This window comes from Mustelus asterias, chromosome 1, assembly GCF_964213995.1.
Source record: "Mustelus asterias chromosome 1, sMusAst1.hap1.1, whole genome shotgun sequence".
Classification (NCBI taxonomy): domain Eukaryota; kingdom Metazoa; phylum Chordata; class Chondrichthyes; order Carcharhiniformes; family Triakidae; genus Mustelus; species Mustelus asterias.
Genome location: NC_135801.1, coordinates 121,488,400 through 121,507,698, shown reverse-complemented (window position 1 = coordinate 121,507,698; position 19,299 = coordinate 121,488,400). Strand labels below are relative to the sequence as shown.

Genomic DNA, 19,299 nt, shown 5'->3' with positions numbered 1-19,299 from the left:
ACTTGGAGTGCCAGCAATATCCTGAGACCGAGATGATCAGACTCCAAAAACTAGAACCATCTTCCTCCTATGCTAAATGCTGCCTTGATGTCAATCTTAAAAGATTCTGAGACTAAGTGAGGGGTCCCAATGGAGCATTTAGTATTGATAAGCAAATTACTAATAAGCAAATAGTTCTGTCACTCTTCTAATTGAAAGAAGGCAGCTGGCATTCATCCATTTGTCAATGCAGCATACTTGAGCAGTTTTCTACTTTGGCTCCAACTCTGGCATTTGCCCATCCTGAAGCAGCTTGGCTCAAGGTAGTTCTGGTGCACATGACTTGAAGACTAAAATCAGGGGTTCATAGCCCTTATTTGCAATGTGCTGAGCTGTTTCTTGATGGCACATGGAGTGAATCCAGTTGAATGAAGACTGACATCTGATGGACACTTTCTGGATGTGCCTTGCCATGAGGTTACAGATTGTGGTGAATCAATAGTGTTAGTTCACAGCACCCCATGGATGCCCAGTTTTGGGCTGGTAAATCTGTTCTGTTTAGAATAGCAGTGCCAGAAGAATGCATCATATCTTCAGGCAGTAATGATCCTACAATTAAAGGGAGGGACAGTGGTAGGTGGTTTCCTTACCCATGTTTGACCTGATGTCATGAGACCTTGATGCATTCCCAAGTCAGTGTTGAGGACTCGCATACTGACTGCATGCCATGATCTCCAACTGATGGTACCCAGGTGTGATGGCAGATTCTGAGCAAGTCGTTGGTTTTTGCAGGGTGTGCCTTCATGTCTGAATCCAGTGCATTTGATTATGCTTTTGTCAATTTGCTACAGCTGGTCTGTTTAACCACTTAAGATTACAGTTAAAGGTCAACCACATGGACTGCATCTGGCATTGCATATACACAGATGTTGTGGGGAAAAATGCCACTTTGAGTCAGGCTTGAAGGTTTCAACAATACAGTTTTATTTCAATGAAGCTTCGTGGAGAAAAGGCACTGGCACTCCGCAGTGCTTCTAGACAGCTACCTTCTCTCAATTAGACAATAGGAGCGGTCCATCTTTATACCCTTTACACAATAGATGGACCGGACATCTAGCCATTATCACATCGTTGTAATCAAGTAGGTGATCGATTGTTAAACACATCGTTATAGACAAATACAGACATAAGCATGTTAACATCGCATTGTTCTATGAATGGATACATTTCCTACGTCAGTGACTATCAATGACTTTAGTTTCGGTCTATTCATACAGTAGTTTACAGTAATTGGTTTTCCTGCAGTTATGTATTCCTGATCCCACCTGTAGTTAATCTCATTATCTATCCCTATTGTCCTTATCTTTAAGCCCTGGCTGGCTTCCTGTAAGATTTGATTCCTGCATGTTTAACTTTGGATAGCTGTCTGTCCTTTTATGTTTTAATCTCAGGTGTCTGTTTGTACTGAAAGTCAGTGTCTGTTTAATGTCTCTTTCCCAGGTGACTGTTTGCGTGCCAGGCAACCATCTTGTGTGTACCCATCTGTATATTTTTCCTCCTTCAACAGATCAGCCATCAACAGTTGCTTATAGATCAGAAGACATAAGTGGGGTTTTTTCTAACAATGTGTTCATGGTTATCACTCACGAAAAAGGAATAGGAAATATTTCTGAATTTATATAGTACCTTTCCATGCTGCAGGTAGTCATTTTACTACTATGAAGTGTTGTAATGTAGCCTATTTGCCAACAAACAGCAATGTGATGCCAGTTTTTAATTCCAGACTTAATTGAAGCTAATTTGGGATTTGAATGCCTGTCTCTAGATCCTTAATCCATACCTCTGTTCATACAGTCACAACCACTCTCTTCACATCAGCACTGGACTAGCTGCATATCCTGTCAGTGGTCTGGATTGTTACAGGGACCTTGTTCTCCACAAAATGGCTGGCTTGTTTGCCAACATCCATGTGAGAGCTCCTCTGAACATCTGCCACCACCTTGTGGCCCCACCACCACCTTGTCACACCCCCACCCTCAAAAACAGGAATGCATCTGAATTAGTGTAGGATCATAATGGGCCAGGTTGAAAAGCAATATTGTGACACTTTGTGGTCATGGGTGAAATTTGAAATGGCATCCTGTTAACACATTTATAACATAATGTTGTTGACTTTTGGCAGGACCAGAAGTTTCAAAAGAAATTATTGTCCAACGGGAATAAATTCCTTGTTGATTAATTTCAGATTGTATGACTAAGAGGGTCAGTGAACCCCTTTGGTGTTGTCAAGTGATTCAAAGAAAAATGGAAATTTGTCACTAACCATGTGTTCTCAAAAGATTTTGGTTCATTCTTTTTGCTAGAGCGTCAGTGGAATTCAGGATATTAATATTTGAAGCCCAATACAATATATGTATTTTCCTTCCTGCAAGAAAGCAGCTTAACATAAATTGGCTGGAGTGGAAGACTTGACGATGAACCAGGAGATTGGAATCTGCAACCCTTGGCTTGCTTACGTTTGCTTAAATGTTATAAACCATAGTTACCCAGTGATTGTAGCAGAAGTGAACTCCTTTCAATTGTTTCAACATGTTATTTTCAACTTTAGAATTGCACATAGCTATTTTGACTGACAATTCTATTCATGTCTGAAAATGCCACTTTTTAAAAATTCTTTAGCATTTAAGCAGCATGAGTCACATTCATACTTTCAATAAATTTTTGAACTAGTTAATTATAGTTGGTTATTAGCTATTGGAACACTGAACAATCTAAAATGTGCACAAAAATAGACACGCTTGCAATATTTCCCAAGACTTCCAAAGCTCAGAAATTGAGACTGGGTGTGGGACTGAACTTCAGATTCTCAGCAGGAAACCTGTTTATAGAACAATAGGCTCACTAAAGAGCTACAATTCCTTTGAGGAATGCAAACAAATTTCTTTGAAAACAATTTTGAGTCTAGAAACTTGTACATCAACTTAGTGAAATATTTTTTTAAAAATCAATTAATTTTATGTACAAGATTTTCATTGCCAAGTTGAGCATGGATAAACAAAGATTGCTTTCCTATTTCAGTTCCCCCACCCCCCACTCTTTGTTGTAGCAGATTAAGCATGAAACATCAGTGGAATTTAGGGGCTGGCTTGTTGCTTTATTAACCAGTCGGAAGTAGGTAGCTAGCTGTCTGCTCGGTCTCTGACTGTCACAATTGAGAAGGAAAGCTCTACCAAATGGATGTAGCCTCCTCGGCTCTAACTTGTTAGATTTTGAAGTATTTTTCATTTTATAGAGCTGTAATTGCTTTGACACTTGTGAAATTACCTGGTTTGACTATACTGTTGGAATCAGTGTTGTACAGTACATTATTGTAGAGGAGCATGATTTCTTCCATCAGTCTGCTAGTATCAACTTGAAGAAATGTTATGGAGTCAGGAATTCTCCCTAACCAGAATCCATGTGCAACTGACTGCAAAAGGACTGCTTCGAAATCTTCAATTTCGATCGGTGTATGGCAAGAATGCAGTTGTTTTTCGAACAGGTTTGTGTGAAATGGGGAGGATAACGTCTTGATTGCAGCCTCTTGTACATGTGTACATACCACATAAATATTATCAGAATAAGTGACTGATGGTTCGCAGCTGACAATTTTGTGTTTCATAAACTCCGGTTGCAATTTAGAAAAGTGATCATTGCAATTGAAACTGCTTAGTGAAGGAAATAACCTAAGATGCGTTATTCATTTTCTCTAATAGCTCATAGCATCTGCAGGGGAATATCTAAATATTCTGTTAGAAATACAATTTGTCTACGTATATGGAAGCAATTCCCTTGTAACACATTAAATTTTGTAACCCAAACATCTAAATATTGCTGGAAAAGCACTGGCACATATAGCTATAAAGAGAAGACTGGTTATGTCTTGGCTTTCCAAGCTAAATGCAGTTTTTCTTATGTGGCTAGTTTTTTTTACATTTGGTGCAAATAAAATGTACAATTGATAACTGAGTAAGCAGTGCAGTATCAGGCTTTTTTACTTTTTGAATTGTTAAATGAAGTACAGTAAACATTCATCCATTTTGTGTTCATAGTGTTTGTAATTACTCGGTGTAGCAGCCATTGTGACCTATTTCATCAGCAAAACAGTGTAATTCAGTGAACAGATGTTTTCATCCTGGGCACCAGGTGCCTAGTGATGCTGTTTATACTCCATAACAGCATCAAATTCTCCAAATGAACAACTTGGGCTGGCACAGTGAAGCATATTGAAGAATTGTGGTTTGCTACAATGTAGCACTGTATTGATCAGCCAAAGTGGGTCTTTAGTTGCATGTTTCATAAATTCGCTGGAGTAATGGCTACAATTGCAAGCAATGAAAAGCTGTACTCCATGAAGTCAGGCATCAGCTATAGATTCGTGGCATTGTAAACCGCTCTGACAGTGGCAATAGTGTTACTCAAGTTCTATATAGATTTTGGATAACGTCAATTAGTGGTCACAGCATTGTTGGACGTGACATAAATTCAATTTCCGGCATGTTGCTTTTAAAATGGGCATGGGTGGTCGAAGGGTGAGGATCAATGCCAGAAAATCTACAGGTGAAGGGGCTGTGCCACGCAACCCTATCTTTAGATGCAAGTTTGTACCAACTGTTGCTTGTATGCTAATTTTCTCCTTTTTTGACCTATTGGAGAATGTCATTAATCAGTCACCCTACTGCATGCACTTTTTTCCTGAGCAACACCACGAGTCTTGAGCAGTAATCGATTCCCATCCTTGCTTTACTTCCTGCATCAGATATTCTCCACTTGCCTGCCATTTCCTAGCTAACAATGAATATCATGTTGCCTACAACCAGTTTCAGTCTGGCAAAGCAGTATTAAGTAAATCTGACTTGCCTTTAAGCTATTTTTGCAAGTATCATTGTTTCTGAAATGTTTACATGCTACCTTGTTAACTGTGGTAACCTTTGTCAAAAGATAGAATTCAAGCTCCATCTAGCCTTGATGTTCAGTACATACTGAAGGGGTGTGGCAGCATTGTGAAGTCCCCTTTTTTGGATGAGATGTTTAAACCCCCAAGCAGGATGATCAGATTTCAAAAGTCAAAGCCAGGATACATTGAAAACCCTTTTTTATGAGGGGGGGGGGGGGGTGCATGATGCAAATGTTGGCTGGCCAATAGCAGGAGTCGGGAAGGGGGGAGTTGAAGGTAGGTCATGTGCTGACATCCCCTGGAACATGTCCAGCCAGAGTTGGCGACCTTGTTAAGACAGTTAATACTGAAAAGGGCAACCTTTTTCAAAAGCTTTTTGACTTGCACTTGTCGGGATAGTTCAAAAAATGGCAGCATATCTAGGTTGCTGTGATATAATGCTGCAAGGCAAATATGCATGCTTTTCTTAATTGGAACATTGGCAAATAGACCAGCAATGCCAAATGAGCCCGTGAACACTGCATTGCTATCAATTCCAGGAATGCTAAGAATTACCCTGGCAACCAATTCAAGTCTGTCGGACTTGCAGTGTAATACATTGTGTACTGAAAGCTACATGTATTAATACACAAGGCTCCGTTCTTTACAAAGGACACATGCACATCGTGTGCCTGTTTTAGCTCAACAAAATAAGTGGTTCATTCCTTGGGGCAAATTGTCTGGTTTAAATTCAAACATGTCAAGCTGTCTGGTTTTAAATTCTAACAATGCTTGGCAGTTAACTGAAATAAAGCAAATTTGCTGGAAAAAACAGTCTGGCAATCTCTGGAGAGAAATGGTTAACATTTCAAGTCCATATGACTCCAGATGAAGAGTTGTACGGACTTGAACATTAACCCTGCAATGCACAATGAGATCAATCTCCATTTTAAAAGCCTTGTTTATTTAGTGACACAAGCAGAAGTTGAATTTTAAACTAGGAAATATACCTATTTTGCGCCCAGAGCTGCAAGCAGGAAGACCCACTTTATTTCAATGCTAACTTTAAGTGCCAAGGCTCAAACTGAATTTTGTTATCTTCCTCCAGTGGTGATTGATTTACCCATGGGTACCATCTGACTGTGTCTTGTGGTTGGTGGACATCACTGTTCGCCTTCTGTCACCTAGAGGTTGATTCCCTCCTGGCTCCAACATTGTCATGGGGTTAATTATAGGATGTCATGTGAGTAAATTACCCCCATGACCAACTATATATTTCCAGTAACTTGAGTTTCTTCTATAAATTGGTAGACCTGCTGGCTTCCTGCACTCCCAGTCTTTCCCCCACTGATCTTTGGTTCATCCACAAACCACCCCCCCCCCCCCTCCCAAAAAATCTTTGGCCTCCATGGTATCCCTGATTGGCCAATTAGTGTTATGACAGAGCAGCCAACAAGGGCAGTGCACATCTGTCCCATTTTGAGAACCAGACCATATTGGGGGGAGGGGAGGTGTAATGTTTGCTCCAGTTTCCACTGAGTGCTGGTGGGAATGATTTCTATATGTGGGAGTGTCCTGGCATAGCTGCATAATGTTTGGTGAGTGGGTGGCATTCCAATTTGCAACATACAATGTAAGTTTTTTTGGTACGATTTGTCTGCTGTAGTTGAGGTGAATTATGAACATGGTGTAATGAAAGTAGAGGCACTTTCTGCATTCTTCACGCAGTTATTTTAAAGCTATCCATTTTCATGCCACCCTGCAATTACACAGTACAAGCCATTTGGCCCATTGTGCCTCCACCAACTCCATATGCAGGGTATAGAACAGCAGCTTTAATTCTATCTGAAGGTGGTCATGCCACAAGAATGGTGCTGTGTATCATTGTGACGTCGCCTTCATGTTCGAGAGTTGAGTCATTGTATGCGCTCCATTGTGTTTTGTGCACAGCTACAGTTGCGCACAGTTTTGAATTTTCAATTTCTGCATCAGGATGCACATCAGCCATGTGTGTGGATAGGGTTTAGAGATCCCCATGAGCTGTGTGGGGGTGAAACCAGGGACTGTTCGGCACTCTGCAATTGGGAATTCTTGAGGACCATTAATTTTTTCAAACTTGAGGATTAACCTCAATACCTGAGGTTGTGTGTGTGGGTTCAAAAGGGTTTACGTGATTTCAAGTGGAGGTGAAGGATGTTGATGAGATCCCAGTGGATGGGGAGGAGTTTGTTTACCTCAGTTCACTGCGCTTCCAGCTCCTTGAAAGTTATGCGATCTCATCCTCCAAGAGTCTTGCATTTTTTTCCCGTCTAAAGTGTACATTAATTCCTTTCAAGTAATGCTTTCTGGATCATAATCGCTGATCCTGAGCTTCCCTCTAGTTTTACCAATTTATCTTGCCTTGCTATCTTCAGGTTACTGTCCCTCCTGTCAGTGAAACCAGTTTGTCATTATTTACGCTCAAACTTTGCCAGAGTTTTGAATATTCCCATTCTAAGACCAGTACCATCTTTTCTCTGCATAATCAAAGTCTCGCATCTCATTTTGGTTGGTTGCTTGTGTTGAAAGGTTGCACCAAATAGATGAGCAATTTATGGTACGTACTGGAGTATCTGTGATCATAATCTTAGTTGTGGTACTCCTGTAAATTCGCATTGATGCTATAATGTGATTTGTCCATGATGCGGGTTATGCTAATTACATATCAAAGTTCTAACAACCTTCAAATGAGAAAATCCTTGCAGAGCCCTAGTCCCATTGTACTTGGAAAAGGAATATCCTCATCTTGTCTGTCTTGCACTCATTAAGAACAGGAGATGAAGTTTGGGCAGGGTATGAGGTGAAAAACTAAAATATATGAATTCTGTAGCTGGACTCTGGGTTATTGGCATTAACTTGGTACTAGATGTGAGATGAGGAACTTGTGTTACGTAAATTCTCCTAACAAGATTGAGGAGAGACTTCAAGTGGTGTCAGTTCATAAGGGTTCTGGACAGAAACTGTTTCCATTGGTGGAAGGATCAAGAATCTGAGGGCGCAGATTTGATGCAAAAGAAGCAACAATGACAAAAGGGCAGGAAAATCGCTTTCGCACAGTGAGTGGTTAGGATTTGGAATGCCTACCTGTGTGGTAGGAACAATTGAGGCTTTTGAGAATTGAATTATTATCTGAAAAAAAAGTTAGAGGGCCACTGGAAGTGGGGTGGGAAAGCAGGCACTAGTTCCAGCACAAACATGATGGGTTGAATGCCTGTAACCTGTGCAGTAACTGTGTATTTGATTCTAGGTGTGAATTACTCAATAGGTGATTCTGCCTTGTAGTAGCATGCTGTGAGCAGAGACCTAATTAAATATGGTGGCCATGGAATAGGACCTGATTTGAGTGGTGGAGGCTTGATGTATTGTCAGGATAATTGCCACTTTGTACCTTGCCTGCATCATATCTTTTTGTCGGTCTCCTTTAGACTGCGAGAGGTTTGAGTATGAAAGCTATTTAACTTGAATTTTTTTTCAAAGTAATGATGTAGCATAGTAAGTTGTAAAGATGTACTCCCAGAAGCTCAAGTTGGACAAACAACTTGATTTACAAGGTTGGTTCAATTGCTGCAAGCTATTCCATTGTATACTTTCTAACTTGAAAATTTCACCCCTTGGTGATTTCCCCATGCTAGGTGGTGTTTGGTTGTTCAGACCATGACCCTTAGTAAGGCTGGTCTTAATGTGACAATTGCCAATATGTCCCAAAATAAATACCAACACAATAGTTGGTGGCAGGTAGGTGGTGAAGGGTTTCCACATTGGCTGTGTCTCAGGTCAGTTTCTGTGTATTGAAACAGAATGCCCATTGCTGACTTCTTGCCAAGACTCTTGGCAGGATAGCCTTGTCCTCTTTGAAGCCCAAAATGAAGTGTTTATCATGTAATCACTGGTGGTATTTCTTGAGCTGGAGACTATTGATGATCTTTCCTTTATTTGTGAAAACCCTTCGGCCACAGAGGGTTCTGAACCGTGTACCCTCTGCCTTTCAGAGCCATCATTCGCCTCATGGGGGACACTGCATCAGTGCCATATGGAAAAGCATTGCAGGTTGATATCAGTTCTTTAGATGGATTGAATTGCACGAATAGGTTTGAGGAATGCAACTTGCTTCCCAAGACCAGTGATGAATTTTCTTTTGTAGAACATGGAAGGGAGCTAGTTGAGTCGATTTAAGTGATGCGGAATCCAGCCTCCTGAAACCACTTTACACTTAAGTTTGCTTGAAGCTTAGCCTCTGCTGATCCAGTTACAAGGATCTCCTCAAGTTGTACTACAATCCAAGGTAACCTCTGTAGCGGATTCTCCATCCTCTGAAATGTTGCACATGCCGAAGACATGCCAAAAGGCAGGCATTCCTACTGGAATCGGCCTTTGTTTGTGCCATACCCCTGGGAAGTGTTATCTAATTTGAGTTGCTGCTAGCTATGACTCATATCCAGATTTATGGAAGGTTGATCTGCCTGCTTCGCTTACAGGTCTTCAATTCTTGCAATTAGATGTTTGTCAAGTTTGGTGACCTGTTTATAGTTACCACAAACACAGATGGTCTGTTCCAATTTCAGTATGTGGACAATGGGTGCTGCCCACACTGACAACTAACCTGCTCATTGATGCCCAGTTCTTCCAATCTGTTTACCTCAGCAGCCAATTTTTCTCAGAATTGGGGAGTTGCCTCTAGATCAACATAAATCTTAGCTTGCAGCCTTTGATTTTGCCTTATTTGTCATGGAACGTGTTGTATTCTCTCGATTCTAGCAACTCCTGCTCGCACTTGCAAGATCTTGGACCAGTTTAATCTGATTTCTTTAAGCCAATCACAGTCCAGAAGGCTTGGTATTATTACCAAGAGCTGGGCAGATTGCTGCCCAGAGCTCTTGGGTGGTATTATGGTGGCAGAACTGCTCAAATTCAGTGGTTAGGCACCTTCTCTTGGGTATTGAAACATGTGGCTGATGCCCCTGTATCCACTTTCATAAGATGAGCACTTTCTAACATAACTTTGCTCAACAGTCTTGACCTAGCTCGGCACTGTTTTATCAATTTCTCATGACAGCATTCAGTCTCCTTGACCTACTTGATTCACAAATGTGATTACCTCATCAGTACCATTTCACCATAAAGATTATCTAATTTCCTCCACAATATTTTTTTGTTCTGTGGGTGACTGGAATGGTTTCCTGCCTCCTGGTTTCTCTGGCTGTTTGATGCCATGGCTGGCTGCAGGTTCCTGCCCTAATATATGGTATGATATTTGTGCACTGCAACTCCTGTGAATCTTGTGGCCAGCACCATCTCCGTTGCCCATTTAACGTCAAGCAATCTGCCTTCTATGGCATTGTTGGTCATGCCACAAACTCTGATCTTGCAGTGTGTCACTTTCGGTGCACTAAAGTTACAATGCAGAAGTTGTGATCAATTTGCCTGGGATTCTCCGTTGAATTAAATTTGAATTTCTGGAATATGATGGTTTAAGTTGAAAATGACCCTTCAGTAAATCCACGAGTTCACTGATTTGGGCTTGGGGCTGAGATTGCAAATCAGATGATAGGTCTGACTTCCACAAATGCTTAGGAGAATTGCTTTGTGCATCTTCTCTTTAATGAGCCTGGAAATAAAACCCAATGCTTGATTCCAGTCTACCATGGAGTCAAATGGGTCTATTTGTCCAAAATGGGGCATTCTGGTGAGTATTTTCTTTTCCTTCAGTATTCGTCCAAAACATTATACTCTGGGGTGTAGCACTCGAGGCAGCATCAGGATCGTTTATCCTCATCGCCAGATGTTCTCCTGGCGGCGCCTTAAGTTGAACAAACAACTTTATTTACCAAGTTGCTGAAGAAGTACACTTTTCCTAACTAAGAAAACACCTCCCCTTATATTCCCAGTGCTAAGTAGTGTTTGACTGTGACCTTTACTCAGCAAGGCTGGTCTTAAAGTGACAATTTTTACTGATCATCTAGCTTGAGTGAAAAGGCACCAACAATGCAATATTTGACGTAGTCACTTACTATTATGTGAAGCTGAAATACGCTTCTGTTATCCATCCCCAGTTCCTGCTGAAGGTGACAGTGGGCCACCTTAAACCATTATATTTTGTGCTGCAAGTGCTTTCACAATGTTATTGGGAAATTGCAGGATTCCAATGGGAAACATACAATGACAAGATGGTATATGACTTGGAATGGAATTTAGGCAGTAGTGATTCTTCCCATGCATCTGCCACCCATTTTTTAATAGGTGGTGATGGTAACAGGTTTGGGGTGTTGAAATAAGCTTTAATGACTTGCTGTATTGCATCGTAGAGATGGTATGCCCTGCAACTCTGGAGCTGATGCGTGAGGTTCTCGTGAAGTGAACTGCTTAGCCCAGAAAGCATTGAGCATTATGGATGTTAGAACTTCTCTTACCTAGGCATGTGAACAGTTTTTAGTTTATTTACCACTGCATGATTTACTGTGCTAAGCTATGGCATAAATCACAAATCAAATGACCAAATCTTGTGCAGTTTGTGTGGTTTATTTAGGATGCGGAATGAGGCAAGAGCCTGGAAAATGGATAATTAAGTGCCTGAAAATTTATCCATAGAACCTTTTACAAGAAGCACTTTCTTGTTTACTTATTTTTTGGTTGCATCTTGGTGTAAAATTGAGGATTATGAAATCTAATTTTTGCAATCCTGAGCTATTGATTTTGCTACTGAATATGTAATCTATGTAATCTACTTTCTGGATCAACACAGGAAAAAAACAATATCATACTTATGTACTCAAATAATTGCAGAAAGCCTTTTAATCTAGCAAATCTAATTCCAATTTAGTAATTCTTATTCCAGGGCCCTCCCAGTATGTTGAAATACAAATTTTAAGGGATGTAACCAATGGTTTTTAAAAAAAACTAATACTCCTGTAAACTGTAATTGAGGGATGTAAATTTTTCTTGCCAAAGGCCTTGTCTCTGCACTTACTGCTTTGATAGAACAGTAGGGAAACTGAAATTACTCAGTAATGTAGAATCTAAACACAGGACAAGATCTTGGACAATAAGGGAATGGGAAAGAAGGTGCTAAATACAGTTGGAACGGAAATTTAATAAAGCTCGACCAACTAGGTCTAGAATCAGTAAACAAATTAGATATGAGCTGTTGCTGTTAATATCTGAATGTGAACAAGGATACCAGTTTTACTTTTGTGGAGGAGGGGTGCACTGTGTCCCAAATTAACATGACATTCTAGCAATGGTAATGTAATTGGCTATCAATATTTCCTTGTGCCGCAGGTAGTAAACAACACGGCATCAGAATTTTTTCTAAGCTATGACGGTCTTCTTTCAATATAGTCCAAATGCAGAGGTCAGGAAGTCATGGCTTAAACTGTACAGTGTTATCCTACCAGATTGTGTTGTACTGTTCATTTCCCATTACTAAGACACAATAGTTACCAAGCATAATGTTTCACTCCACCTTTCAAAAACTTTAATGAAAATTTAATCACCTACTCAATCATCTTCCAACCCTGCCCCAATTCTTCCAGATTTGGCTGTTCCCCCTGCTTTCTCCACCACCAACACCCCTGCCTCCCCAGGACCTTAAGGCCTTGCAAATGTTAGTGGCTGTTATTTAAAGACCATTTTATTATATCTCCTTGCTCATTCATGATGTATTTTTTCCCAATTGAAATCAACAGCATACTGCCTTGGTAAATATTTTAATTTGTAACTTTAACCTGTCAATCTTCCTTGTAAAGCAAAATAGGATTCTGTTGCCTGAATACACAAGGATATGTCAAATATTTAATTAATCTCAATGTATAGGTCAATAGCATGGCAAACATTAATTGCCTATCTCTAGCTGCCATGAATATTGGTGGATTACCTTTGCACTGCTGCTGTTTGTATGGTGATTATTCTTTGTAACTATGATTCAGATAAGTGGCATGCTTGGCCACTTAAGGCAATCTATTCATTTACCCCAATGTAACTCACTTGGGAGGTGGCAAGTTTTCCTCCCTAAAAGTAATTTTGAGTTTAAGTTTAATGTCTACTTTTGGTAGTTTACACTGTCTAACGAGAACCAGTCGACAAAGCTAAATATGTACCACAATTGCCCCCTTGAAAAATGCAGCCTTTAATTTGTCTGAATTTTTATTTTCTATGTAACGTTTGTGCCCATTTTCTGTTTCCTAGCTGACCGAACTTGGGTGAAATCAAACTCTTCCCCACACAAGCCAGGTTCACAAGCCACTCGTACGTCAACTTCGGCTCCACCAGATCTGCTTCCAGTTGTGAAGAAATCCCCTGGGTTACCTCACTACAAAGCTAAATGTGAGAAGCAGTTCGAATGGATTGTGTTGTTGAAAGAACTATTAAAAACGAGTAACCAAAGATTTGAAGCTGTTGCAATAGTAGTTCAATATCTCCAAGCTCAGGTGAGAATTAGTTTCTTTGCTTACAGTTGATTGCTTTGCCTTTTCCAATAATTGAGGCAACCTGAAATTCATTGAACAACTTGGCAATCTCTTGGATCTCTCTCTAATAAGTTAATGAATAATTGTGGTTCAAAAAGTTGGTGAAACTGTCAGAATTGTCTTAATTTTTAATTAAGAATTGAGGTGGGTGGTAGAGGATTTAACTCTGCGCGTAAATAATTGGTTACTGGTATTTTACAACATTTGGGACTCCGGGTTTAAAAACATTTTGGTTTCTCAAAATGACAATCTCTCTTTGGAAGTGGAATGGGAGTTTAAAACAAGGTAAATATGGAAATGGAATCATAGTCATAGAGTTCTACAGCACAGAAAAGGCCCATAGAGTTTGCACAGACAATATCTGCCACTGAAAGTGCATTAATCCCATTTTCTTGTTCTTGTCCTATATCCTTGAATCTTTTGATATTTCAAGTGCTCATCCAAATATTTAAAGGTTGTAAGGAATGGGGATCTTAAAAATGAAATACATATTCAAGTTTTTTCTATTGTAAGTGGGGTTTTTTCCTTTTGCAACTGCTTTGTAATGCATTAATACCTGGACCTGTTTATAGTTAGCATTTCTGGTAAGTGCATGTCTTTGGAGTTTCATCATTGTTGCATTATCCTTTGGCTGAATTGTGTCAAATCATCTTGTAGAGAAGGCAAGTGGTGGTGATGACACATTTGGTTTGAAGATGAACCTAGGACCTGGAGTTGCCTTTAGCAATTTATTCAGGTTGAAAACAGGTTGTAGAAAATGAAGAGAAAAATGCCCATTTATCATTTTAGACACATTCAAATCAAAAGGTGGATTTTTTTCTGCATGTATACTAGAAGAGGATGTTCTTTGCATTGATGCACCTTCTGGTATACGTCTTCAATTAAATAAACTTCAGAGAAAGTTGTCTGAAATGTTTGCACTGTTTTCTGAGATTAGTGTTTTTATGATTGGAATGCTGCAGAACTTTAAGCATTTGATCTTGGATTTATTTTTTATATTGAGAGCTGTAGGAAGCTCTTTGCGCTATGCATTGTCTTTCAAGTGATTTGGGTTGTGTGCATTGTTTATTGCTTCAAATTTCTATTTGATTAAAAAAAACAATTGGAGAAAACTGGATAAAGTATAAGGGATACTAATGAGCAATTTTGCATGGCTGGTCTACTTAACCTGCACATTTTTGGACTGTGGAAAAGCCCAGTGTGATTCTACCATAAAATAGAACCATAGAATCCCTAAAGTGCAGAAGCAGAGCATTTGGCCCATTGAGTCTGCACCATATCTCCAAAATAGCACCTTACCCCTATCCCCATAACCCCTTGCATTTACCATGGCCAATCCACCTACCCTTCACACCACAGTGGAAAGTGTAGTCGAGCAGCAAGCCTTCAGCGAAGGGCAAGGCGTTGACACTGTTGAACCAGATTTATGTCAAAGCAATGATGTCTTAGAATCATGGTAATAATTGTTATTGATGATGAGGGCCTTGGTTATGAACTGATTTTTCAGGTAGTTCAAAAGCCCAGTATCAGGCCAAGTGAATTGGACCATGGAGTTTAACATTTGCTCTGTTGGTAAAGTTAGCCCTCAAGGGTGTGCTGAATGGTGCAGAAGGTACAAAAGATGGTGCTCCTAGGTTTGCTGATCATAAGGAGACAATGATGTATTCCTTTTTAGGGTTTTCAGGCTTAGAGGGTAATTGATGTTTTCAAAGAGCATTCAAGCCTGGAATGGTAGCAGGAGAATGTGGCAAAGTGTAGTTGAAGGTTATGGGTAGGGATTAATGACAGTTGTTATGTGAATACAAGTTGCTATAACATCATACCCCAAGGCATCTTGGGCAGCTTATAGATGTTGTAATGTAAAATTTAACACCAAGCTGTGAGGGATTGGGCCAAATGACCAAAAACCTGGGAACAGTTGAGCTTTGAAGTGTCCTAAAGGATGGAGAGGTTAACGGAGGGATTTTGAAAAGCCTTGGTATAAAGACACAACCAGCAATGGTGGATCAATTTTAAAATCGGGATGCTCAAAAGGCCAGAATGAGACAAGTCGGGTAAAGTTGCCATAGTCCCAGATGACCATAAGCTGTTCCCCTTTTTGAGGGGGAGTGTGGACTGATAATTTAACCTGAGGATCACCATACCTCGGGTGAGGGGCAAGTTTGAGCAGGCGGGCCTTAATGAATAACCTCAGCCGGTATGGGAATTGAACCTGCACTAACAAGTTTATCCAGCCGACTGGACAAATAACTAAGTTATAGATCTGGGTTTCAGCAGCAGTTGAGCTAAATTGGGGATACGGTCAAATAATACAAAGACGGAAATAGTGATGGCATGAGAAGCTGCTTATGGAGTCAAATGTAACACATGGTTGCAAACTGTCTAGCTTAGCAGAAATGTACTTGATATGAGCTTCAGTCTTCCTGATCTTTATTTGGAGGAAATTTCTGCTCACACTGCTGTCAGGCAAACAATCTAATAATTGAGTGGAGGAGCCATAGAGGTGATGGTGAGTTGGAGCTTTGTGCACGCCGCATACATTGAAGTGAAGTTTGTTTTGAAATGTTAAGCTGCTTTGTTCTGCAGCAAGGTGAATGACTAGCAGTAATAATCAAACTTCCTCGGTCTGCTGACATGTTTCCAAATGTTTTGTCTAGATTTCATTGGAACAGAACATCTCGGACTTTTTCTAAATTTTCAGCTGTTTGTGCTATAGGTATGAGCTGATAATGGCCTTGGACTAAAGAGTAGGCCATTTGGACTCTTGAGCCTGCTTTGCCGTAGTAACCTCTAAATCTGCACCCCACTTACCCTGATATCTATCACCTGGCTTACCATGAATCTATCCATCTCTGCCTTGAAAATATTCAAAGGGCAAAGGACCACCTGGGATCTTGGTAATGGTAGGGCTGATAGTATCTGCCTTGAAGCAAGAAAGATTGAGAGAGAAATGTTGGAATAATTGAGAAGGAAGGCGAATCAGCCTTGAACTCAACAGTTCTGGATCAGAAAGATGATTGAATTGAGAGAGTAAATGAAGTGCATTTCTGGTCGAATTTTCAATTGACTGCATGCTGACATTAAGTGAATACTTGCAGGTTAGTGGTTAATTAGTTTTCATTAGCAGTTATCTTAAAGGCAGCTATTCTCAATTATCAGAATTTTGTAATTTTAATGGGCAATAAATGTGCTAATAAGGCAAGTGCTTAAATAACTGATACCACCTCAGTTGGCCAAATGGCGAGTGTGAGATGCAGAATTATGCCAACAGCATGGCTTCAGCTGTACCTCATGGAGACCTGTCTACATAGCTTGTGGGGCACCGCAAGGAATCAATTGTCCATGAAGGGTGATGATGCACTATGACAAATTATTAGGGCAAGATGTCACCTAGTTGGTCACCTAGTTACAGGAAGGATGTAAATAAGATTGAAAGAGTGCAGAGAAGGTTCACAAGGATGTTGCTGGGACTTGAGAAGCTGAGTTACAGAGATTGAATAGGTTGGGACTTTAGTCCCTGGAGCGTAGAAGATTGAGGGGAGATTTGATAGAGGTGTATAAGATTTTGATGGGTTAGAGTGAATGCAAGCAGGCTTTTTCCGCTGAGGCTAGGGGAGAAAAAAAACCAGAGGGCATGGGTTAAGGGTGAAAGGAGAAAAGTTTAAAGGGAATATTAGGGGGGGCTTCTTCACGCAGAGAGTGGTGGGAGTGTGGAATGAGCTGCCGGATAAAGTGGTAAATGTGGGGTCACTTTTAACATTTAAGAAAAACTTGGACGGGTTCATGGAGAGGGGTGTGAAGGTATATGGTCCAAGTGCAGGTCAGTGGGACTAGGCATAAAATGGTTCGGCACAGACAAGAAGGGCCAAAAGGCCTGTTTCTGAGCTGTAATTTTCTATGGTTCTATGTCATTTGTGCAAAGCAAGCAGTAGAGAAGTGAAACTGACCAAGTTTGGGATATTTGCAAATAATCCCTGAGTTTCCTGGTCTATTTGTGCATAAGTGTGCATCATTAACATTTTTCAACAAAATCCAGCACAATTGAACTATCCTGCCTTGATCCTGATTAGAGCTACTACCTGTTGTCCCTATTGCCTCTTGCAAAACAGATTTTTTTGTACTTTGTTTAAAACCTTCTATTGTTTAAAAAGCCTGACCATCACTGGCCTTCATTTCTCAGACTGACAAATAATGAAGGGTTTTTAAGAGTTCTCAAACATCTTTCTGAATTGAGAGAGAAACTAGTGTATGGCTGCGTTTATCCTTTGAGATGCAGTAACAAACTTCTATTGAAAATATCTTTTCATAGAAACATAGAAAACTACAGCACAAAACAGGCCCTTCGGCCCCACAAGTTGTGCCGAACATATCCCTACCTTTTAGGCCTACCTATAACCCTCCATCCTATTAAGTCCCATGTACTCATCCAGAAGTTTCTTAAAAGACCCTATTGAGTTTGCCTCCACCACCACTGACAGCAGGCGATTCCACTCGCCCACCACCCTCTGAAAAACTTCCCCCTAACATTTCCCCTGTACCTACACCCCAGCACCATCTGTCTTAACTATTGAAAATGTGCCTTGTTTGTAAAACTTCTAATTTTAATTTTCTTCCAAATCCATTTGGTCAAATCTGGCTAATCACATTCTTAGTGAGTGAAGTGGGGGGGGGGGGGGGGAGGTCAAGAAGTGGGTGTAATTGCAGGGGGGGTGGGGGTGGAGTGGAGGGTACAACGGGCCAAATTGACTGAGATTTGCAGGAGGACTTTAATCTAAATTGACACTTTTGCATTGGAAAACCATGATATAAAGTAAGTGGTGTCCATTGACTATAATGGAAAAGTATTTGGGAGTCACCTAGAACCATTAATTATCCAGCTTAAAGTTATTAGTGAAAATAATTAGATTGGAATGCTGTTTCAGGGCAATTATCAGTTGAAGTAACTTTTTATATCCATGTAGATAATGGAGGTTGGTTGTAATATTTTGGCTATTTAAACCATTTGTGCCTGTGCTAGCTCTTCTGACAGCTATCCAATTAATTCACTACCCTGCTTTTTTCCCAGAGCACCTGTACTTGAGCAAAGAAAGAGAAACGTGCATTTGCACAGTGCCTTTTTAACCATAGGATCTCCAAGGCACATCACAGCTCATTCACCACTTTGAATAACAGAGTCATTATAATGTAAAAAGTATTTCAGCTATGTGCACGCAGCAAGCTCCATAAACAGACCATGTAATAATTAAATCATTTTAAAGCTGTTGATTGAAATTAGTATTTGACCCAGGGCATGAGGTAGAACTTGGATTGAAATATTGTCACAGAATTTTTATATCCACCCGAGGGTCAACAAAACCTCAGTGCAATGTTTCTTCTGAAAGACAATGCCTTCAAGTGCAGCATTCCTTCAGTACTACACTGAAGCTGTTGGCCTTTGGCAAGACTCCAGAGTCGGACTTGAACTTTCTGATTCAGGGGTGAGACTGCTACCCATTGAGCCACAGCTGACATAAACTGTACTAGATATACCTGGGCAAGTAATGTAAAATTATTTTGATAATTCCGTGTTCATTTTTGAAATGGCAGAGAAGTCAAATTGAGAGCAATGGTTTCATGTACCTGTTTTTAAAAAAAACCCTCTAACAATAACAGCATTTGAATATGCAGGAAGAAATAATGGACTTGTAAGAAAGGTAGTGCTGCAATAATGGGTGATTCCAATCTATGTATAGATTGGGCAAATCAGATTGGCAAAGGTAGCCTGGAGGGCAAGTCAATAAGGCATCTTTGCTGTCTGGAGAGTAGACTGAGGATTCATGTCCTCGTGCATGAATCGCAAAACTTGAGTATATAGGTGCAGCAAGAAACTGGTAATATGCACCGAGACAGGATTATTTAGTCACC

The 19,299-nt window shown here is 40.3% G+C and overlaps 1 protein-coding gene across 4 annotated transcripts in view; it reads left to right on the top strand.

Annotated features, from left to right (window-relative positions):
- Nucleotides 1-19,299, top strand: part of LOC144497034 (microtubule-associated tumor suppressor 1 homolog) — a 131,986-nt gene that overhangs the window by 82,927 nt on the left and 29,760 nt on the right. For all 4 annotated transcript variants that reach the window (XM_078217784.1, XM_078217767.1, XM_078217774.1 and 1 more), the window contains one exon: nucleotides 13,115-13,356. In XM_078217784.1, coding sequence (XP_078073910.1) covers nucleotides 13,115-13,356 — 242 coding nt within the window. The remainder of the gene's footprint in view (nucleotides 1-13,114; nucleotides 13,357-19,299) is intronic.